General features: G+C 51.0%; 2 protein-coding genes across 3 annotated transcripts; both read left to right on the top strand.

Moving 5' to 3' along the window:
* The first annotated feature begins 353 nt into the window (after positions 1-353).
* On the top strand, positions 354-11,022 carry TBC1D13 (TBC1 domain family member 13). Of its 2 annotated transcripts, XM_030506704.1 has the most exons (12): positions 354-461; positions 590-663; positions 1,248-1,288; positions 1,782-1,843; positions 2,126-2,225; positions 3,478-3,560; positions 3,707-3,866; positions 4,606-4,813; positions 5,277-5,440; positions 6,905-7,065; positions 7,290-7,347; positions 8,033-11,022. In XM_030506704.1, the coding sequence occupies exons 1-12, from the start codon at positions 439-441 to the stop codon at positions 8,096-8,098; spliced, it is 1,200 nt and encodes a 399-aa protein (XP_030362564.1). In that variant the 5' UTR covers positions 354-438; the 3' UTR covers positions 8,099-11,022. The 2 variants fall into 2 exon arrangements, with proteins under 2 accessions (XP_030362564.1, XP_030362565.1); XM_030506705.1 differs by lacking the exons at positions 7,290-7,347; positions 8,033-11,022 and having other exon boundaries at positions 6,854-6,935.
* Positions 11,023-11,117: 95 nt separating this feature from the next.
* ENDOG (endonuclease G) lies at positions 11,118-14,562 on the top strand. The gene is made up of 3 exons (XM_030506708.1): positions 11,118-12,586; positions 13,102-13,211; positions 13,836-14,562. Exons 1-3 carry the CDS (start codon positions 12,092-12,094, stop codon positions 14,119-14,121), a joined length of 891 nt encoding a protein of 296 aa, XP_030362568.1. The 5' UTR covers positions 11,118-12,091; the 3' UTR covers positions 14,122-14,562.
* Positions 14,563-14,806: the final 244 nt, after the last annotated feature.

Below are 14,806 nucleotides of genomic sequence, written 5' to 3'. Positions count from 1 at the left end.
ACGGGTGCCCGCGGGACGGCGGCGGCCGCCGGGGCTCCCCGGTCCCCGCTGCCCCGTGGGGCTGAGGCCACCCGGGGGTTCCGAGGGCGCGAAGCGGCCCGCGGGCACCAGGCTTTGACCGAGGGACCGCCACCGGGGTTCCCTCAGCGCCTGCCCGCGGGGTCGTTTCCGGGGCTGACACCGCAGGGAGGGGACCCCAGCGCTGCCCGCCGGGGGAACCGGGGCCGCCCGGGGCGAGGGGAGCCGCGGGCACGACCGCGGGGCGGGGCTCAGGGCTCACGGGCACGCCCCGGCCCCAGATGGGCGGGACCCACCGTGGCGCGGTGGGGGGGGGTCGGAGGCGGGGTCTGTCTCGGTCCCACCCACACCCCCCCCCGCGGGCAGGGTTTCCAGCCGGAGCGCTTATGCGGCGCGCGGGGCAGGGGCGCGGGGGCCGCCATGTCGCGGTTGCACCGGAGCAGGTCGGTGTCGGGGCCCGGCCCGTGCCGGGGCTGCGGCGGGAGGGCGCTGCGGGGTCGGTCGGTGGGTGTTTTGTGGGAGGGGGTGCCGGTAACACGCGTTATAACGGCCGCGGCTCCGCTCCCCTCAGGATCGCGGACTTCCAGGAGGTGCTCGGCGAACCCACGGTGGCGCTGGCCAAGCTCCGCGACCTGTGCTTCAGCGGTGAGCGGCCCCGGCCGGGGGAGGAGGGCGAGGGCACGGCCCGTAGCCCTTGGTGGGGGGGTCCCTCCGGTGGTGGGCCGGGGTTGGGGCCGTCCCCGCGGGGCTCGGAACGGCGTGTCAGGCCGCGGGGTGCCCGGCGGGTGATGGTCCCCTCAGCTACCGCGAGGTAACCCGCTTCTGTTGCCGCTGTGAAGCGGCGGGGGTTGCAAACCGGGGCTGGCGGGTGTGTTTTCAAGCCCAAGCTCCAGTCAGGCCGCAGCGGTCCCCACCCGGCCTCTGAGCGCAGCCACAGACTTCCAGGCAAACCCTTCCTTCCCCCTCATGAGCCGCTTGTGGCTGTCGTTGCTCCTGGCCATCACCTGCACGTCCCCGGCTTTGTGCTCCCCACACCCGCGGGAACCCTCCCAGCCCCGTGGGAGGCACCGGCACTTTGGCACCGGCTAAAGCCCCGTCGCGTCCCTGTGAAAACTTCTTGCCCCCCGGGGAGGAAAAGCGCTGCCCTGCCTGTTTGTGTGGTGACATTAGCAAACCGCTGTGAGGAGACCAGGGTTAATGTAGTTGTTTCTCTGCCTGCTGTTCCACAGGAATTCCCTTTGATGGTGGGCTGCGCTGCCTGTGCTGGAAGGTGGGTTTTGCTCGGGGTGCTTCTGTTTCTTGTGGGTGGGCCTTTGGGTTGCTTAAGTGCACATACTATTTTGTTGGCGCTTAAAATTGTAAACAAAACAAAACGATCTGGAGCTTAAAAGCCACTCAAAATCAAGAGTAATTTGTGCAGATCAGTACTGGCACACTCACAGTAGCATTTACTGACACTGGGCAGCCGTCACTTCGGCTGATAGAAAGTGGTTGTCTGCTCTTTGCATGAGAACAGCTCTCAGTCTTAAGCCCCATTTTGGTCAGGTTAGCTATTGATCAACCCTACAAATAGGTCTGTGTTGAAAACCAGTTCCTGAAATATTCCTGACTGTTTCCTGGCAAAGGAGTGGGCTTTCTGGAGAAAGCTCCCAATGTTTTCAAAGAGCCAGTTGTAGCCACTGTGTTTGGTTTGCTCATCCTTCAGGTATAACAGCTCATCCTCCAAATACTGATTTGTGTGTGTCTGTCTGTCTTCTGTACAGATACTCCTGAACTACCTCCCTTTAGAGAAAGCCTTATGGAGCTCTTTGCTGAAGAAACAGAGGTGAGGACATCAGTGCTTGCCCCTTTGTTTCTAATGATATCTGCAGAGAAGAATGGTTCCTTAAATAATTAAGTACCTTCATAAAATGAATTGTGCTTGTGTGGAATGTACTGTTCTGTAGACTGATGGCTGGATTGACCTCTTCAGCTAAACTCAGCTGAAGAGAAAGTCAAATGCCCTCTGGCTGAGCAGAGTGGTACAGAGAGATCTGTTTGAACTGAGTCGGGTGCTTCGGTGACGTAACCTTCTGCTTCATTGCAACTTCCTCTTTTCTTCCTAAAGGGATCTGTATTCCCAGTTCCTCAAGGAAATGATTATCCAGCCTGGGATCGCCAAAGCCAACCTGGGTGTTTCAAGGGAAGATGTGACCTTAGAAGATCATGTAAGTGGAGTTAAGCCTTTGTGTTGCAGAAAATTATGCAGAATTATAAACAGTTGTTCTGGATTCTGGACCCCTGGGCTGGTTTTGGCTCTGTTCTCAACTGTTTTGCCCTGCTAAAAACAGGAGAGGCTGTTCCTAAGTACCAGCCTGGCACCTGTGTCTTAGTGGCCTTCTGTGTGAATTACTGGCAGAGCACCAATGGTTCTGAAGAGAGCTGTTTTCAGCTATGCATATCCCTTCCAGCCGCCTCTGGGGCTAGCTGCTCTAGGGTCTGCTAGGCAGACGCTCACAAGAGCAAAGAGACACTCTCCTGGGAAGTCAGGTCCATGGTGGACTCAGAGGAGGCTAATCTGAACAGAGGATATAAAAGAGATGGGAGAGTCAAGTTGAACTGTGGCATGGAAGGCAGGAGACTCACTCATTTCTAGTTCTGCTGGCTGGCTTTTTCTTTAGTGGACCATTTCCTGCATCTCTTGGCTTTTTCCTTCTCTGAAAATTCAATGAGTGTGTGTGTTGGGGGAGGGAATGAGGTGACTGATCAGAAGAGACTGTAAAATGATCCAACTGCTTCCATGACCAGTCTTGAACATTAACTTCTCTGCTAGCGTGCAGTCATCTGTGTGGCTGTGAGCTCTGGAGGCCTTGGTGCTGTAAAACTAATGTGTCTGTAAAACTCCTCACACTGGCAGGTTACAGTGATCTTTGAATCTTCTTGGTTAGTTGTTAACTTTGCTTCTCGTATTGGAAAACTGGTCAGACACAGGACAGGTTGGTCATAGTAGTATGTATTTCCTTTTTCCTGGGCATGATGGTGATGCTTAATCAGCCTGCTTGGAACCGAGATAGAGGGATACTTGTAACTAATAACCCCAATCCCCAAGTACTGGGTGGGTAACTCTTAGCCTAAGTACAAAGATCATCTCCTGCAATGGGGAATCTTGTTGACATGGGGCAAGGAACCTGATTTGGGAACAAAGTCATTAAGAGACAGATGAAAGGGATTGGAAATGTTGGCTTCTGCCTCTGTAAGCGAACCTGCATGCTCGCTTGTTTCAGAAGCTCTGATCCACTCTCTGCAAACTGTGTGAAGAACATTAAACATAGCTCCTGAAAAAGGTAAACTTGATGTGCTAGGAGTGTGCTGGTACTAGATGGCAGAGGGACAGCAGAAATGTTAAATCAGTGTGTATTTACTGAGGATTTGGATACATGTGAAACGTGCTTGTTCTGTTTCTGTTATTTGTTTCTTCAGCCCCTCAATCCAAATCCAGACAGCCGATGGAATACTTACTTCAAGGATAACGAAGTGCTTCTCCAGATAGACAAAGATGTCAGGTGTGTGAGGAACAATGACTCAGATCTCTGAACCGCAGTGGTTTAGGTTAACACCTTGTACTTTGAAAATGAAGTTTAGTATTAAACTGAGCCTCCTACTCATACTTCCTTTGCTTATGCCTGATTTCCTTCTGTGTCCATCCTAGGAGGCTGTACCCTGACATGGCATTCTTCCAGCGCCCAACAGACTACCCCTGCCTTTTAATCCTGGACCCCCAGAATGAGTTTGAGACGCTGCGCAAGCGGGTGGAGCAGACAACGCTCAAGTCACAGACGGTGGCACGGAACCGCAGCGGGGTCACAAATGTGAGAGCTGGGGGGGCTGCCCATGGCACAGGGCACCTTAGTTGATAAGGGAAGGGTGTTTCTTGGGCTTTTCTTCTGTTTCTCTCTCTGCTTGTGCAGTGGAATTAAGCAAATACCCCAGCAGGTACTGCATGGCCAGACAGCTTTGTAGAGCCAGTTGACGTGCCAAACAGTTAGTAGGCAATTATAAGTGTATTTAATTTTAAAGATTATTTTTTCCTGACTTCTGGAGGAAGTTGGAGTTGCAGGAAAATTGAAGTATATGCTTGACGTGTGCCTTTCTGTATGGGAACAAAACACTGAAGGGGTAATTTATTGGAGTTGAATCTGCTGAAATGTTTGTTGTCTCTTCCGTCTTTCCTGAGCCTTACAGCACAAGTGCCACATGGTGCTGGGGAAGGTGGCTTGTTACCACAACAGATCTATGCTTTTCCTCATACTGCTAACAAAGAAGTGGAACTGCTGTGGTTTCTTACTGCCTGGGATCAGGTGGTGCAATGATTCAGGGGAACTGTCTGCTGCTGCACAGACTGCTCTGTTCTTCAGGGGTACCCAGCACTAGGATTTCACTGCTTTGGTGCTTCCCAAGTTGCTTGTCTTGGTTTATGTGAACACCTGCCTGTTCGGTATAAGCTGCCCAAATCTTGTGGGGGCCAATGTGTATTAAAAGCCACATGCACAAAACTATCTGTGCCAGCTGGTTATCCCGAATCAGCCCTGGTCTTGCCTTGCTTTTCAGGTGAGCTCCCCTCTTAAAACAACACCTAACGCTCTGAGTGAGTATGAAGTTCTGCCCAACGGCTGTGAAGCTCACTGGGAAGTGGTGGAGCGAATCCTGTTCATCTATGCCAAGCTGAACCCTGGGATAGCATATGTGCAAGGGATGAATGAAATCGTGGGGCCTCTCTACTACACCTTTGCTACAGATCCTAATAGCGAATGGAAAGGTGAGAGACTTTTGGCTGCTCAGTAATGGCTGTTGTACTGTGTGCTCTCTGCATGAAGAACTGCTTTGGGAATGAGACTGTCCTTAAACAACTGATAAGAATAGAATGGGAGTACTTTGCCTGTTGCTTTCTACTTCACAGGAGCTCTGAGGGCTTTGCTGATAGTGGGGAGAGCAGATAATATTTGTGGGCAAAGATAACTGGTTTGTGACCTGATGTCATGAAGACCTTGTGTTGCACACAGGGTCTGTGTCTGCAGGGGCTCTGTAGACCCTTCTAGTTGGGGAAGGAAAAGAAATATCTTGTCCCAAACCAAGCAAGCCAAGATCTTGTGGGATTTGCTACTTGAATCCAGTACAGCAAACCAGATCATGGAGCAAGAATATTTCTGTGTATGTTTGTCAGTGCTGCTTGCTCTATTCCCATGTGATTTTATGGCTTTTTTAATTCATTCTTTTTCCAGAACATGCTGAAGCAGACACATTTTTCTGCTTTACCAATCTAATGGCTGAAATTCGGGACAATTTCATTAAGAGCCTGGATGATTCTCAGTGTGGTATTACCTACAAAATGGAGAAGGTCTACTCCACCCTGAAAGAAAAAGATGTGGAGCTGTATTTGAAACTGGTGAGGAGCTAAGTGTTTCTCTGAGTCTGGGTTGGAATGTGAGGCGTGGAGCTTAATAGTGCATTTAAATGTCAACCAATTTTGTTAAACTGTTACTATGCTTGAATAGAAGGGCTGAGGGAGTTTATGAAGGGCTTTGCCGATAAGGCATAGAGACCCTTATCTAGGAGCTGAAACAACCTCTCCTTGGAGTGAGGCTAGAGCGAGCTGACACAGCCAGGCTTTCCTCCCCTGCCTGACTGAAAGCAAACAATAGCTGTTGCAAAGCTGCCAGCTGTGAGTCCAGAGTGACTTGGCCGTGATCCCTGGTCACTGGGTTGAGGTGTTGCTGCAGTCTTCACTCTCCTCTAGTTAATAGACAAAACATGAGTTTTGCTGTAGAGTTCAAACAAAACAGCCCTTGCTCCATGCACATACTTCCATTGCCATTGACTGCCCTGACAGCACTAACTTAAACTGCAGGGGGATCATTCCAGAAGTAAAGTGAAATCCAGCAAGCTGGACCCTCTCACCCACCTAATTCTATCATTCTCCTTCATCCAAAGGTCCCTGAGTGCCTTGGTGTGAGATTTGTAGAACATGTAGAAGGCAGCTTTTGCTGAAAACATCTTCAGGTCTTATTGTCCATTTGGTGTGAAAGTCCAAGGAGAATTTCGAAGGGAAAGCTGTTCTTGTTACTCCAACCTTCACTAAATCACACTGAGACCTGTTTTGCCTGTAGAAAAAACAAGTTATATTTCTCTTATAGTTCAAAAGATGCTTTGTCAACACAGTGACATGACCCACAGTGTTGACCGATTCAGTGGGGAGAAAATAAACTCCTACTATTTGGCTGGCAGGAAGTGGCCTTGGCCATGCAGCTGGTCCTTAAGAATATCAGCAGGATCCTGAACTCGTTTGACCTTGACTAAACTTACAGTCCCTTGCATTTAACAGCAGAAAACAAGAAACCTTCAGGCTGGAAGTGTTTACAGTGTGCTTTACTGACCATCGGTGTGAACTCTGTTCCATCTTTGTTTCTTTTTGTGAATAGTAAACCTTTTGCTAAATACAGGGCTTCTGGGAAGGAGAGGAAATCCTGACAAAACAGTGCTCTGCTAGAGGAGGAGGGCTGTGGCTTTGCAGATAAAATGCTGTTCAAATGGGAATTACTTGGCAGGTTTAACGGAACTAACACAACTGGTGCCTTTAGGAAGAAAAGCTTCCTCTGCTTCATGCTGTGGTCAGAGGAGCATTTTCTGGCTTGGCTGTAGACATGGAGCATGGCTGCATTGAAAATATCTCTGTCTAGCATGAATATGAGCCTTCAAAGGCGGCACTGGGTTTGTTGATGCTGTAGTATGAGTCGGCAGCTTAGAACAATACCAGGGTGGAGATGGGGATGGAAACACGGGGTGCATCTCTTACTTGTAGGGGACTGGCCAAGAGCACGTATTCATTCTTTGCCTGGTGCATGTCTGACAGCAAGAACAGAACATCAAACCCCAGTTCTTTGCCTTCCGCTGGCTGACGCTGCTCTTGTCCCAAGAGTTCCTGCTGCCGGATGTCATCCGCATCTGGGACTCCCTCTTCGCTGACGACAAGCGCTTCGATTTTCTTCTGCTCGTCTGTTGTGCCATGTTGACGTAAGTACATCGATAGCATTCCTCTTCTCTTCCCCTCCTTTACCTAAATCCATGGATCCAGGAGTCTTCTGTAGCCATGTGTTAAGGCATCTGGTGAATAGGTGATAGTCACTGTTCACAATGGTGAACAGTGTTTTCAAAAGCCTCTATAAGGGCACAGTGTGGTCTGTCCTTAAAGTTCCTTTGTAGAGTCAGAAGTAGCTGAAATTATTTCTATCTTTTAGACTAATCCGGGATCAGTTGCTGGAAGGAGACTTCACTCTGAACATGAGGCTGCTACAGGTAAGGATTAAATACAATGGGCACAGGGGGCAATTTAGAGGGTAAAATAGCACTGTGAGGGAGGGTGTGCCTGGCTGAAGTACTGGATTTCTGATGTTTGCATGCAGAAAAGTCTTAAGGAATCTCACAGCATGCTCATTACTGGAAGTGGAATCCTTTGCTTGTGCATGCATTCTATCCTACAGAGAAATTATCACAGACTAGAGGTTTCTAATGTTCCTTTGGCTTGCAAAAAAATGGAAGCAAAGACGTGAAACTACGTGACAGTGTTAAATTTGTTGGCCAGAGGCTTTTGTTTAGTTCTGAGATCTGTGGGAGCCCAAGGTTGAAAACACCTGCACTGCACAGTAGGAGATCTTTGTTTCTGCCAGTTCCTGCTTTGGGCTGTGCAAGATACTGGCTTTGATAAGGCTTTCTGGCGCGAAGATAGCCCTTGTAGCAGGCCAGCTTGCTGTACCCTTGGAGGACAAATTAAAAGGAAAACAAACAAAACCTTCTTGAAGGGTACTGAGGCTTGATCAGTTACAAAACAGGGAACTATTAGCTGCTAAGGGAGTAACAACGTGGCATTATATGTTATAATAGGCCAAAAATGCTCTTGCCAAGGTTTGTCCTACTTAAGTGAAACAATGTGTACCAGGAATGCTGGGTAGTCACTTAATATCACTTTGTTTCTTTGACATAGGATTATCCTATCTCTGATGTTCATCTGATTTTGAAGAAGGCAAAAGAACTTCAAGATTCCAAATAGTCCATGAGCCTAACAAAAGGTGTCAGAAAAACTGTGTGGCAGCAGCTCCCAGGAGATGCCCCCATGCAGCGTGGAGCATTAAAGCTCCTCGTGGTCTCTGCAGGACTTCAGGTTTCATGTTTGGGCTACTGGCCATCTTGAAGACTTCCTACTACTCTATTTATTAGGTCAAGGACTGATACTTCCCCATCTACTTGGGTCCTGCACTCCAGATTTTTTTCTGTGCTGCCAAAAGCAGTTCTTTGTATCTTTTTAATGACTTTAAGTTTGAGGAGAAAGAAATCACCTGTCTGCGTATTCCTGAAGGGATGGACTCCTGTGTCATGGCTGTAACACATGGAGTAACTCCTGATTGGGAAGGGACAGGCAGAGTCCAGTGAATTTTGGTGGGTGAGTATAGAAGGATCTTCCTCCTGTGAATAGAATGTATTCCAATGAAGTCACACCTCCTGCCATTCAAGTAGCTTCTGGATTCTTCTCCGTCGTGTCTGTGCTTGGCCATCCCTGGGGTGTGTAAAGAAGAAGATTCCATCAGGTTTTGGCAATTGTCATCTGACGTCCTGCAGTTCGGACCCCTTTGCCTGGGAACGGGACCTTGATGAGCTGACATGGGAGGATGTGATTACAGCTGGTGGCTTTGTGCACTGCAACGGCCTGAATCCAGAACCGCCTTATCAACAAGGTCTCCTTGACAGCCAGACTGTGGTGGTTTTAATCAATGAGTCAAGTGTAGTTTGAACTCAAGCCTTATTATGCACAGCCTTAGAGCAGGAGCGTGTTGCTGCAGGGAGGCCTCATGCTGCTTTCCTGGCTCTGAACTGGAGCATATCCAGCTACAATCAGGATTCTGAAACACAAGAAACGGGCATCTAGACGCGTGCAATGAAGACAGATGTATTTAGAGGCTTCTAGGGGCATGGCACTGGGGTGTTCTGCCTCAGTGGCTTGCATAATATTACCCTGCATAAGCTCTGGTCACAGTAACCTTGATGTTGTCTCACAGTATGCCTTGCCAGGAAGAGTCATGGTACGGGTCTGAGCTACAAGTAAGAGTGCTTTCCTGGTGTAATCCAGCAGGCATACAGGCATCACACAAGGTCCTGCTGGAGTCACAGTCCTGAGCTGGACACGGATCCCTCCTGAGAGGGAAACTGCTGCATTTCCAATGCAGTGGAGCAGGTGAACAGCAACTGAGACAAACCACAGAGAGAGCTGCTAAGCTGTGGCAGTGTCGAGCTGATCAGGAACTCTAATCCTCGGAGAGAGGAAATGCCAGCACCCGCGTGCCTGGGTCGTGCAGAAGCTCTTGAGTGAACACTAATCCAGCGTGCTTTCCCCTTCCTTTCCATGCTGTGCTGCCTCACCTCTGCATAGCTGTTTGACACTGCAGTTTTTGGTATTTATGGGTATTGATTTGTTAAAGGTCAGTCTTTGTAAGATCTGCTTAAGCTGCTGATGGCCTAGAATTGCCCTAGCAGGAGGGATGCTGTCAGCCTGCAGCTTTTTTACTGGTGTTATTTCCTTCACTGAAGGCCAGTTCTTTACAGGCTCCTGTAATTGTCATGAAGGTGTGTGGGGAGGCTGGGGGACAGGTTGATGCATGTACCTCTGTTCTTACTGGCAATCCTAAGCAAGCTCTGCCTCTTCAGGAGACGCTTGAGTATCCCTGTTGCAGCCCAGTGTTGCTGCTGTGGTGGAACAAAAGCAACTGAAGACTTAAAACAATCTGTAATTAATACCTATGGCTAACACTACCCCTGTCTGCTGCACTCCTTTCTAGAGGGTAGAGTTTTCCTCCGAGAAATATGGAACCAATAGACCAGCACAGCTGTGTGATGAAGCATCCTGTCTCCTCTAACCACTGGTTGGATCTTCCTCCTGCCTTGTATTACTGAGCTATTCCAGAAGGTCTCTTGGCACTAGAGAGGCCATTAGTCAGACTTCACGTGGCCAAAGAGCGAGGTGATGGGCACAAATGTAGAATGAAAAGGTCAAACTCTTAGGCAAAATTCGACCCCCTCCAAACACTTCTGCCTCAGAACTGCTCCAAATGTGCTGTTGCTTTCTCACATTGTGTTTCTGCACATACAAGCTCTGTTCTCACCTCCCCGAATACCTGGGCTGTCCATTTCAGGTCCTCCTGGCAAGGACAGGGGTACCTTACACTGTATTTTCTCGCTAACAGGATCATTCCTGAGGGTTCCTGCTCTGAATAACTAGAAGTCTCCTTAAAGTAACCTGAGAAGGCAGCAGACAAATCAGGATTAAAGCATTATTTGGAGATGAACTTCTTGTTTTCAGAGCAATGTTTGGGCCCTGAGGTTAACCCCAAGGAAGACACTGGGAAGGTGTAAATGTAGGTGGCTGGCTGGTGGTGTGCTGTCTTCTCCCTTTCTAGGTGGTGAAGACCTTAGGGGTGATGGTAAATGCTTTTAAGAGGAGTCTGCAGTGGTTTAATGGGATGTGATGAGAGCTTTGGCTGCTGGAAAGGTTCTTTTTGGATAAATTCTCTGGCTTTATCCAGACTATGGCTGCTGCTTGAGGACTGACTTGGGGAGAACTTGTAACAACAAAGTAACAACTTTGGTACACCCAGAGAGGCTGGATCTCACATGAAAAGTTGTTTTATATTCCTCTGTGTCCCCTCCTGTGTGGTAAGACTGTTGAAAGGAGCTGTACTTTTCAATGACTTGGGACATCCATTTCCTTATTCCAAGACTTTCTCCTTTCTTTAAGAGCAAAACCAGATTTTCTGAGTGGAGAAAACAAAGTCTGAACTTGTTACCAGCTTTTGCATCTCCTCATGAGTTTCCTTGGCTTCATTCCTCAAAGGCTGTTGGTGATGTTTTGCTGTTGTTGAGGTCGGGTGGTATTTATCTACCGGTTCCTTGCTTTTGTGGCCAAGTAACAACTGCTCCACCCTTGAGATGTTTCCACCTCTGATTCATTTCAATCCTGATCTGCTGCAGGAGCAGGGGGTTGGCTGAAGCAGCAGTTCTTTGGGATGGGAGGTGTCAAGTCTGTGGTGCTTTGGGGCTCCCTTGTTTTATAGGGGCCTAAACAGGATGCTTAAATAGCTCCTGTGCTGTGTTCCTCACAGGCAGCACTGCCGCCAGGCAGGGGAAGGGAACCCATCTTCACCTGGGTGGAAAAACAGGGCACTGTGGGATGTGGGGAGGGATGAGCCCTCCCTGGAGGAAGAGTTCTGCTCTGCCTGCACCCGCTGCAATCCAGGCTTTGGGAAACTGCGGCTTTGCCAGTGAGGTAGAAACAACAGGATGCTGGAGATCAAGTTGTTGATGGTGGTCACTCGGAACACTGATTCGAGTTTGCATTACGTGACCAAATTATGCTTTGGCAGAGAGTGGAATGAAGGCCTCCAGCTGCTTTGGGGTGTTTGGGAAAGCACTTCCCTGAATGAGGGGTCAGTGACTGTTGCAGCTGTTTGGAGCACTCTTCCACAATGCCCTTTCCCTGAAAGAAAGGACCAAGTAACACTTTCTTTTTTACCTTGTCTGGAAAGAATGGCCAGAGCAGGGTGTAGAGAACACTTCCTCCAGCTCTATAAACCTCCATCTTTTATGCTTCTTTTTTAAACGCTATTTTAGAACGCTTCCTTTAACCAAGCGGGTGACTTCGTGCCGGCATCTCCTGCTGGTCCTGCTGAGCTCGGGGTTCGCGCTGCTGCAGGCGAGGACGCTGCAGCGGGGCCGGGGGCTGCCGGAGCCGGGGCCTCCCCGCTGACCGCCCGCTCTTTGTCCTTGGAGCCCCGCTCTCGGCTCCGGTTCGACGTTGTTCTCCCCTTGTCCGAATCAAGCGGTTTCCCCGCCCGCCGCTGCCGCTTCTATCGCCGCCGGTGAGTCCCGGGGTCGCGGTGTCCCCGCCGGCAGCGCCGCGGCGGCCTTAAAGGGGCGATGATCCGGCGCGGCGCGATGCGCTCCCCGGGAAAGCCACGGCCCCTTTAAGCGGCGGCTTCGTGGCGCAGGGGCGGCCATGCTGCGGAGCCGGTGGCTGCTGCCCGGGGCCGCGCTTGCGGTGGGCGCGGGGCTGGGAGCGACCCTCACCCGCCGCCGGGCCGAGGGCGATGCGGCGGAGGGGCTGCTGGGCCGCCTGCCCGTGGTGCCCGCGGTGGCGGCGGCCGGGCCGCCCGCGCTGCCGGGCTCGGCGCCGGTCGAGCTGACCAAGTACGGGCTGCCCGGGCTGGCGCAGCTGCGGAGCCGCGAGTCCTACGTGTTGTGCTACGACCCGCGGAGCCGCAGCGCGCTCTGGGTCATCGAGCAGCTCAACCGGGAGACCCTCAGCGGCGCCTCGGAGCGCGCCGGGTGCGAGTTCCAGGAGGACGACTCGGTGCACGAGTACCACCGCGCCACCAACGCCGACTACCGCGGCAGCGGCTTCGACCGCGGGCACCTGGCGGCCGCCGCCAACCACAAGTGGAGCCAGAAAGCGATGCGGGACACGTTCTACCTCAGCAACATCGCCCCGCAGGTAGGACCCGCCGCGGGGAGGCTCGTCCCGCCCCGGTGCGGCAGCCGGAGCGGCCCGAGGTCAAGGGCAGACATTGCTCTCTTCCGGCTGCGTCTCGCCCTTCCCTGTGGCGCGGTGCAGGCAGAGGGGGTTGTCCTGGTTGTGTCTGGCTCCAGAGTGGCCAAAGTCACTCGGCGCTGCCGTATTTCCCGCTCAACACCCCCGATCCTGCAGGCGCCCCTGCCCGCTTCTCTCGGGCCATGAGTTCAGCGCAGCTCAGTGGCAGGAGCAAAGTTAAACAGGCAGAAAGATGCTTGGAAAAAGGTGGGGCTGAGGCGAGTGGGTTCTGGTCCTGGGTGTGCAAACCAGAACCTCACCGTGCGCAGCTTCCAAAGGGGAAGTGGTAGTGGAGATCTCTTCTGGAAAGTGCTTGGGGTGCTGAGGTGTGTTATGGAAAAGCGGGTGTTAGTACTCTGATCAGCAAGGAAGTTCCCCAGTTACTGACTGCTGCCCGTGTTACCTGGCTGTGTCTGTAGGATCCTCATTTGAACCAGAATGCCTGGAATAACCTTGAGAAGTACAGCAGGAGCTTGGCGAGGAACAACAAGAACGTCTATGTCTGCACAGGGCCCCTTTTCCTGCCCAGGTAAGCACGAGGGCTGAGCTGGGATGTGTCATGCTGGGCAAGGATGGGAGGCTGAGGGAGGGATGCAGCCTCTCAGCTGCTCCCAAAGGCCCTGCTCAGCAGGTACTTGTAGAATCAGTTCATGTATTTCCCACATAGTTGATTATTTCATGAGTAAAGGTGGGTTTCTTGAGCTACAACATAACCAAGTTGCTTCTGTTTGCAGTCCTTAATAATCCAAGTAGTAGATTATTATATGAACAAAGGAGACTTGCAGATTAAAGCTTCAAGGTTTTATTTTATAGGGTATTTCTCCATTTAACAGCATGACTTTATTTGCAAAGATCTTCATGCAGTGCTAAAGAGCAGCTCTCTCATGCTGAGATCTCTTCAGCAGCAGGAAGCAACTTGGGCTATTAAAGAGAGAAAGCAGGGAAGGGATTTGGGCAGAGCAGACTTCACACAGCTCAGCCTCACCGTGTGTCATAGCCTCTGTTTCAGCTGTGTTTTTACACCCCTACTGCAGAGTAGGATGCTCCCTGCCCCACTGTGGGGTGGGGGCTCACTTTGGGGGTTGGGGGGGAGCTGAAGGGGTGGATGTGGAACCAGACTAGGAGGTAACGTGGAATGTTGCTGTTGATGCAGGATGGAGGCTGATGGGAAGATGTACGTCAAGTACCAAGTGATTGGGAAGAACAACGTGGCTGTTCCCACCCACTTCTTCAAGGTGCTCATCTTGGAAAAGGAGAGTGGGGAGATTGAGTTGCGCTCGTACGTGATGCCCAACAGCCCTGTGGATGACAAAATCCCCCTGGAACGGTTCCTGGTCCCCATTGAGAGCATTGAACGAGCCTCAGGGCTCCTCTTTGTCCCAAACATCTTGAAGAGAACAAGTAACTTGAAAGCCATCACGGCTGGAAGCAAGCGTTGAACCCCAGCTAAGTACATCCAGGTATCCCTGGGGAAGGGACTGACAGCAGTCATATGCAGTCTTACACACACAGGAATAATAGTTCCTTGTGCAGTTTTATATGTGGGAAATGAGAATGAAACCAACGTTCCCTTTACCCTTTCCCTGCTTCCGTGTAACAAACGTGCACATGCAGCTGGTCTCAAGGGCAGGTCCTGCAGCAGGGCCCTAGATTGCCCCTGAGCTGCAGTGCAGAGGTTACTCCCGTGATTGCTCCCTTTGTGTGTGGCACATCAAGACACAAAGGGAAGTTACTTAATTGCTGCTATTTAGCAGGGAAAGACGGGAGCAAGACGGGTGCAGGGGAGGAAAGGGGAGGTTCCTGCCTTTCTGTGGCCAAAGGATTGTATGATTGTTTTCATTCAAAAGATGTTTTTAGCAGTAAAGCTCTGAACACCCACAGTATTGGTGGTTTCTTATCTGCTCTCACCAAAAGTCTAGTATCTCAGCAGGAGGAGAGGAGGACACAGCCAACTTTTCCAGCTGCTTTCCTGTTTGAGCTCCCTGTAGGCAGAGCTTAAGGCATCACAGATGGAGCCAAACTGTAATGAGCTGTGCTGACATGCTTTAGCACTGAGGTCCAACTGAAGCTCCAGCCCTTCCTGCTGTTGGATGGATGAAGCCTTGAGCTGAAGGAGGGGCAGGG

This window comes from Strigops habroptila, chromosome 15, assembly GCF_004027225.2.
Source record: "Strigops habroptila isolate Jane chromosome 15, bStrHab1.2.pri, whole genome shotgun sequence".
Taxonomy (NCBI): domain Eukaryota; kingdom Metazoa; phylum Chordata; class Aves; order Psittaciformes; family Psittacidae; genus Strigops; species Strigops habroptila.
Note: the sequence above shows the minus strand (reverse complement) of the source record. Positions and strands in the feature narration are given on the sequence as shown.